The 8,738-nt window shown below is 43.0% G+C and overlaps 1 protein-coding gene across 1 annotated transcript; it reads right to left on the bottom strand.

Moving 5' to 3' along the window:
- Positions 1-406: 406 nt before the first annotated feature.
- On the bottom strand, positions 407-2,611 carry LOC146821177 (cdc42 effector protein 3-like). Its single transcript, XM_085612116.1, has one exon. The coding sequence runs from the start codon at positions 2,462-2,464 to the stop codon at positions 1,697-1,699; it is 768 nt and encodes a 255-aa protein (XP_085468242.1). The 5' UTR covers positions 2,465-2,611; the 3' UTR covers positions 407-1,696.
- Positions 2,612-8,738: the final 6,127 nt, after the last annotated feature.

Below are 8,738 nucleotides of genomic sequence, written 5' to 3'. Positions count from 1 at the left end.
TGAGAAAAGCAATTTCCAGTACACTTTGTGAGGGTGCCCATCCACATAGAGGGATGGTCCCAACAGTCAAAGGAGGTCTGCAGATGTGGTCTAAACAGTGCACCATTACCTTTTACCAATGTTCTTTCAAATGAAATGCTTTAATATTTGTTGAGGAAAGTTGCTTAAAAGCAAACTAAGCACCTTTTTTAAACACAAATGTAAATGTCCCAGACTGGAAAGTGGTGGTTTGAAAATCGACACTTCCACATTTGTGCACATTCATCATTGACGACCTAATGGCCTGCATTTGTTCAAATGTCACATGCCCCAACTTTGACACCTTATAACACCGAAACGCCTCATTCTCCAAATATTTTCTTTTCCCAGCAGTCCCAGGGGATTTATTAAAGCTGTCAGGCTCATCTTTTAAAATGTTTTCTTTTTATTGTGTGGCATGAATGATCAACACAATGCAAATTGGTGTACCGTACATCCCCCGCGTATGATATTGTGCAGCACACAGTCTCTGATCAAGCGATGCAAGGAACAAAAGCTTTTAAAAACATATATCACCATCTGCAGTTGTAAGCATGTTTAAGAATACATTATTTCAAGAAATGAAGACGCAAAATAAAATATCATATACCTTCTCAAACGTCAACAAATATGTACGATGGACCTGCAATGTCAAAAGAAATCAATAGCCATTGACAAAAATAAAATAAACAGGCTGCTCTTAAACCTCACAGTTGAAACTGGACCTTGAAGGATGTTTTCAGAGATCCACCGTTTCCAAAGATGTGCTGTAGAATCCAGTCCACGTTTAACTCATACAAATTATTTAAAAAAATAAAAAAGTACTCTTTGGGAGACTGAATATTGCAGGCGAATACATTAGGCACCAAGCAAAAACTGGTTTAATGTCTCTTGCTGCTGACATAGAGCTTGTGTGACCAACAGGCATGACGGGCTGTCATGTGACTAGTAACAGACCAATCACACAACAAGAACAATCCAATGTCTTTTATAAATATACACAAAAAGAGGTAAGGAGTACCTAAAATATGTTTTACATTTAAAAATAATGTTACTATTGATATTATTTCCTCGTATTTCACTCTGGAATTGTACTTTTGTGTTTGACCTGTGCATGTCCAAGTGCAGAAACACCAGCAAAAATTGCGGAGCCGCGGAAACATGGAATAGTCGGTTAACAGTCAGGTGATTCTGCAGTATACCCACCACTGGCAACTTGAAGACTGTGGTGCACTGGGCCTGCACAGGGAGCATCATAGTACCTGGTCTGCCAATGGTAAAAGTGTGTAGTGAATAAGGTGCATATTGTCGACAACAAGATCTTACCAAAGGCAGAATATGTCATACATGTTCCTTCTCCAGGATAGGATGTCTGAGGACCATCAAAGATTCGGAAACGAAACACCATGACACTATAACAGGAAGTTTCGTACCCATGGCCACTGTTTTTGTTTCAAAAAACGAAAAACAAATGAGTGATGCAAAATATCATGATATTCACACTAAAACAGTGTTATTGATTTGTAGGTCTACCATGCAAAGAAACAGGAACACATGCGTGGTGAAACATATTTTAAATACTGTTTTAAAAACTCAACAAGAGCAGATTCAGCTAGTATCTTAAAAGTTGTACAAAGGTCAATGTTGTGCTATTGCCTACAGGTAAGTGTCCGAAAGGTTACAACTTGTTCCTGTCCATGACGTTGAGGACCTCGTCCAAAAGTGAGGGCCCCAAGTCAAGCTGCATGGAGAGGAGGGAGCTAGTGAGGTCAGTAAGAGACTCCTCCGACTTACTCTGCGTCTTTGTAAGTTCACATGCAAGGGGACCATCATCAAACACGTCCCCCGTTTGCCAATCATATTGTTCGGAAAGACTGGAGGAGTAGCTAACCCCGCCGTTTGTGCAGCAGGAAGTGGGTCCAGTTGACTTCAACGAGCTGTTATCGCTATACTGTGTCCCATTCTCAAACTGCATGCATTTCTCCTGCAGTTTCTCTTCAATGACTGGCTCGCAGCTGAGTCTCGGAAGCTTTGATGCGCTGAAGGCGTCATGCTTCGAATGAAATGTCACTTGCGATAGTAAGGGCAGTGTTAGGGCCTGGGAGCCACCAATGGTTGGAAGTGAGATAGCGTTCTTTAGCACCGGAGAAGGCGTTTCGGTGAACATGGACTCGCAGGTGCTATTTGCTCTGGAAAATTCACTGTGCCCCCCAAAATGACCAACCCTGGAGACACTTCTATTGCCAGGCAGCAGTTCATAATTTCCTTGCAAAAATGATATATCACCAAAAACATCCTGCTGCCCTTCGGATCCAATGTGTATGGTATGTCTAAAGTCTCCAAGAGGTGGGCTGATCATGTCTGGGGATAAGATGTCTCTCAGTTTGAATTTTTTACCTTTCTTATTGTTACCCGCCTTCAGGTAAATTGGTGTTTTTGCTGGCATCTTTCAGCTTGCGATTTACAGGGCCTTTCAGTGAGAAGAAGCCCAACCCCACTTCCGGTCGCGCCAATTTTAATCTCCACCAAGTTTCCGGTAACAAATTTCTCACATTGTTGTCTTTCACGGCTCGCGCGCCCAACTTCTGCGGTTCCTGTACAGATCAGCGACGAATGGGGGGTAGTGGCACTTGGGCTGAGCTCCAACGCCGCAGACCGTTCAAGGTGAAGTTTATTCCAGCCACGGACGCGGACACGAAGCGGGGCACGCTCGGACAGAGGGAGGGACCTGCATGGGAAACAAAAGCGTTTATCATTAACATGCTCTTCATGGTTCACCAGTTCTCATTTTCAATAAAACAATTAGCGATTGTACTGACAGTTCCGGCTCACAGATTAGCCTTCTGATGTTGTTTCCCTCCAATAAGCAGCATGAAAGGGTTAATCCTTCCAAGAGCTAGATAACCTCTCTCTGCCTTCATGGCTCTTTCAAGTCAGAGCGCCTTATTTCTGATTGCTGAACACAGTTTGCTCATGTGAAACCGTCCGCTGCCATAGCCGAACTATTGGGCTATTTGCCTTCCTAAAGGAGCCGCATCTTTTCTGAAAAGATTGCTGAAGTCTGCAGAAATGCGCCCAACCCTCTTAACATGCAATGCAAGACTCTGAGGCCCTCTTCAGAGGGGCCTTGAATTTGGGGAGATAATGCTGCAACCAGTTAAACAGAAGTATCGCGGGATTGGGGGGCATTGACATGTGGGCACGTGATAAGGTATGGTAATACCGCATCTGGTACTGCTTTTATGTCTTCAGCATAAGGGAGGCATAAGGAGGCGCAACAAGGAGAAATACTTTTATTCCTCCTTGTTTTTTTCCTCTTTCTATGCGTGGAAAGAGGAGAACACCTCCTGTGACTGTTTTTGTACAGGAAGGTCTCCCTTTCTGCACAAAAACATTCATCCCCCGCAACGCAAGCACCCTTGCACCATTGGCCCATGGCAGCCAATTGTGCGCCAGTGCAGGGGAAAGCACAGTGATGGTCAATATGACGCATCCCTGTGCTCCGAAAGTAACGCAGCACTGCGCAGTCAAATGGCTTGCGGCACTGTGTTGCGATACTTTCTCGTAAATAAGGCCCCCTGTTTTCAACTGAAAATGGAAATACCAGACAACTTGAAATTGGGTCCAAGTTCGAGTTTTGGAGATCAGAAGGAGGGATAACACAGTAATTCTATTTTCCTCTATTTCTTGTATCACAACTCAGAATGTTGTTTTTCCCTACAAAAATACCACCAATTAACTTAGGTGAAAACGGTGGGTGCAAAATGTATTCACATCTTTTAATACCGATTCTGATATAAATTCACGTTTGCGCCTCGAGCAGGATTACTGCAGAATTCAGCTTGAAGCTTTGAGAAGGCAGCTTTTAATCTGCATTTATTATTTAAACCACATCACAGGGCTAGCTGCTGGGTCGATGTGTTAAGGCACAGTTTACATTACTTTATCTCTGCAAACCTACTGTACGTTTTTATTAAAATTTTACATACTAAGGTCTTTATTTTGAGTGAGCCAGTATCTGAAACGGTAAAACTGCCAAAGAATTAAGGATACTGCAGTGTGTTTATCCCCCGGTGAAGTTTAATCTCCATATTCTGAGTTTTCCTGATCAGAATGAGGGGGAAAACGGTCAGGCTACGGCCTTTGTTTATGATTACTACACATTATCAAGCAGAAATATTTCCATTGGAAACATATCCCGCAAAAACGTACTGGCTTGGAAAACACTCCTGTTGGGTGAATTACCCAATTTTAACACCTTTCATTTATTGTTATAGCCTCTTAGAATTATACCTTTCCCTTCATAAACCATTATTTGATGCTATTCATATTAAAAAATAATCCCACTAAAAGCGTTCTCAAAAATAGATCTCAGTAGAGGACCCGTCAAGTTTAGTTTCTCTACATCACGTTCACAGCAGATGTTATCTCTGAATAGCCCTAGCCTTCTGAGTCACAGTGGGGATCAACACCATTTCCGGAATATTTTCTTTTTGTATGAGCCCCAATTTCAAATCAGGAGCCATTTTATTTCCAAAATTCATATTGTACCACTGAACCCATTTTTAGACTCTAATCAGTTTGTAATATTAACATTAAATCATTCCAACCTTTCTCAGAAATCAAGTATTTATAAAAGGCTGTGGACTCACTTGCTAGGTCTTTACTTGAGAATTCCTTAGTCAACCAAAGATCATTTCTCTTTTGACTTGACTGTGAATCGAAACAATCCACCAGACTCTTCTTTAAGAAACAGAAACTTTCCTGCTCTACATCACTCCTGACTAGTTGTTGTCTAAGTACTTCAAACTCAACCATTTTGTTATGTCTCAACACTTTTCTTACGGAATACATCCCAACCACCTTTCCAGGCCCACCAGCTTAGCATCTTACCAGAATTTCCTATATAAACAGAATTCCATATTGAGGCATAAATATACAATTGAAGCTCAAAACATTTCTTCATCATCACTTTCATGATCACATCTCTGATAAGTTTTGAGACTCTTCATCTCTAGCTATAGTGAACGTCAATTTACACAGTTATATACACAGGTTACAAATGGGCGTGAGAAACATGACTCACACCTCAGGATTCCATGAGGGAAATGAGGGTGGGAAGGCAGATGACAAGGTGGATCAAGTTCCTTTACCAATCGATATGGGCTTTGAGTATTAAATCGGGGCATCAAAGTCGGGTAAGCCATGATTTAAACCTTGCTATAGAGACATTCAAACAGTGAGTGTATCTATACGGTCACGTAATTGACACACAATTTCACCAATGGATTGCCCTGAAGTTCATAAATCTTAGAAATATCACACTGGAGCAAGAACCCAGGAGGCATCACTGTTGGACCATAGGTATAAATTAATAAGCCCCGAAATAAATGTATTGCCAGAACTAGAATTATAAACCACGGGTTAAGTCGACAGGTCCACTTTTTCTTAAATGTTCCTAAAAACAACCAAATTATGGGGGACTCCTTCGAGAAATATAAAAAATAAGAATTAACTAATCCATCAGTTTGAATTTGTGTACAGTGAAACTGTTTTCTCAAGGTTCAGTAAGACACACAGAGGACACCCTATAGGGGCAGAAGCAGCGCCATCTTTCACCACAAAGAATTGAATGGGGCAATTGTTTCAGCTAGTGTGGCAAGAAACCATAGACGTGTAACACTGATGTACAGGGGACATATGAACAAGGAAGCACATGTGCCGCATGGAGGAAAGAGGCATCAAGAGGTCAAGGGTGAAAGGGCTCAGGGAGCATAGGCAATGGGGTATAGAGGTGTAAATGCACAGGTTTGGTCAGGGGGGAATAGGCAATGGGGCATAGTGGTGTAAATGCACAGGTTTGGTCTATGTGCAGGGAGGCACAGGAGCAAGGACACTGGGGGGAAGTAACATAATGACATTTCCCAACCATTTTACTGAAAGGTATTTTGTGAGGGTAGTGTCTGAGTCAGTTTTGGGTCCCATGGGCCGTGATGGGATCAAAAATACCAGCCCATGCACTGGCCCTCTCAAGCTTGTCCTTCTAGCAGTGCCTGAGGACAGGGCAATACTGAATGCTACTAGACCCCTGGTAAGGCACTCCAGGAACAGAGGTGCTCATTGTCCACATCCATGCAAATGTTATCCCTAACATTAAGCCCTTTTACATATCAGCAAGCACTGTGTTTTCAGGACAAGCGAGCAGTTCACTACCATGACCTATCTCACAATGAGATTTGCATTCAGAAAATGAGGATCAGCCTAGCGACAAATGCTAACAAAACACAGTGAGAGGGACAGCCCGGATGAGGGATTGGTGGAGGTTCTTTACTGCAAAGATGCACTTCCTCGAGGCCAATTGTGGTAGTGCCATGAGGCAGCTGCCTGCTGTGGTCCAAATGCAGCACCAGCTCTGGGGTCAAGTGAGGCACAAAAGGATGCTGATAACAGTTGCACAGAAAGTGTAACCATCATGTATGCCCGAGAGCTGGCAGGATGCATGAAGACTGTGCCAGAAAGCAACCGAGGCATTTCTATTGGGAAAGAAGCCATCCACAAGGGCAGACAGCGATGCTTACTTTTATGCAAGTAGAGCAAACATAACAAACGCCCAGTAGTGTTGTCGCGATGGATACCCCCTTCCACCATCCTTCCCAATCTTCCCTGCATTGCTCCAGCGGAGAATGTGAAGGCCAGAGTCTGTGTTGCATGTTGCATGCTGGTTATGCGTGTAGCAAGTCAAGCCTTCTGTGCATGCCTCAAAGACAGAGAGCAAGTTCTAATGCACCTATACCCTGCTGTCACCATCATCTTCCATGCACATCATCAAGTCAGGGAGGTCCACTTTAAGTTCAGAAAGATCTGAACCATGCTAGGGTTTCTTTAAAATAAAAAACTGTGCAAATGGTTACCATTTAGAAATATTATATACAAATTTATCTTAGGTAGCTATCCTAAACATATTGCATACATTGGTCCTCACTGGTCTACTGTGTACAGCAATGTTCTAAATGAGGAAGCAGCTTAAAGCTCCCTGGGCTCAATTCCAAGCAGTCGGGGCAAGGAAAAATGGAGCGGAGTCAGCTGCCTTGGACAACAGGAAGTATTTTTAAAGAGACACCATCAGGGGCTGCCTGTCTATCCCCCAGGACAAGCTCAGCATGGCCGGACACAGGGTGTCAATCACAAAAATGTAGAGATTTCTGACTATGTTGGATGTCAGTCTTAGTTTAGCACAAAATGCCATGAACACAGCTAATTGGAAAAAAGCACGTTGCTCCTGCCATCTGATTAGACCAATCAGGCTGACAAGGCCAGAAACCGAACATAACAGACGATCAAAACATCTCTACACCCCGCGCATCTTCCATCAGCCACACTGGGATGAAAAAAGGAAACCATCAAACAAATTGCCAGGCAGTCTGTCAACAAACAAATGCTTCCAGAAAGAGATGCACGTTTGCTTTGCTTTTGATTGCGGGCTATTTGAAGCGTTTCATATTAAGAATCAGAAACAGCTCATATTGAGAAACAGCAAAGCAAGAACTGTTGACACGTGAGAAACCTCCTCACGGGGGGGGGGGGGGGGGGACAAGATTGCAGAATGGGGGAAGAGGAGCAGAAGGACTATTATATAGAACCTTTTTGGGGGAAAACACAGACTAAGACCGGAATGGTTACATCATTAATGCATCATCTCCATAGCAGACATCCTTAATTTTGCAGGAGGTCTACATAATGGAAATATTATTGTGAGTTTATTAAATGATTGAGTAAATAAAACACTTGTGTAGTGCACCACACCATGAGTGTGCCCCCTAAATATCGACCCCAGAATATCGATGGGAGACAATATTAAGGGCAAAAACTATCGAGAGGTAAGTAAGTCAAGATGTTCTAAACCTAACTCCACTTAAACGTACCTATGCTGTACATATACCTTCAAGGTACGTAGATGTGGAGTTAGGAATAGTAAACCTATATTTCCCTATATGCACGTACCTTTCGATACTTTATTCCTGATCATCTGTCTTCGATACTTTTGGACCAGGACATTTTGGGGGTTGATATTTGGTAGTACTGTAGTACAATCTACACCAGGGTTCTCCAAAGTCGATGCTAGATGGCCGGATCCATGCCAGATTTTTAAGATAACTACATTTATCAAAATAGGGATATGCTAAAAATCTGGCATGGATCCGGCCCTCCGTGACCAACTTTGGAGATCCCTGATGTACACCATGAAGTCTCTACTATGTACCAATGAGAAACTGGAGCTGTCACTGGCACTGGGCATCAATCAAAACAGCTATAGCACGGAACTCCTTTATGACTTGCTCTATCCTTTAGCCGCGGCCTGAGCAGGTAAGAATGGTGGGGTGCAGGGGCCAGGTTGGTGGGGGAGGGGAAATTAAACAAATAATTAATTTCCCTCATCGTCAACTGTTAAAATCCCCCCCACCAACCCAGCCCCACCGCTCTTACAGGCACGGGCTGCAGCTGCTAGCCTTATAATGTACAATTGTGGATTATTTACTGTATTGTAGTGCCATTAATATAGTGCTGCATACTCCCGATGGGCCACAAAAGCGCTACACCTCAGGCTTCAATGGTTAGTGTCATTGGGGCAGATTACTTTCATGAACAGGCCTCAATTCATATGAGGAACGTGAAAACAGTCTGCCACAAAGAGCTTTTCTGTAAAAAAAGCAGAGCCCTTA

The sequence above is a fragment of the Triturus cristatus genome, chromosome 6 (genome assembly GCF_964204655.1).
Source record: "Triturus cristatus chromosome 6, aTriCri1.1, whole genome shotgun sequence".
Classification (NCBI taxonomy): domain Eukaryota; kingdom Metazoa; phylum Chordata; class Amphibia; order Caudata; family Salamandridae; genus Triturus; species Triturus cristatus.
This window is presented reverse-complemented; position numbering and strand designations above follow the sequence as displayed.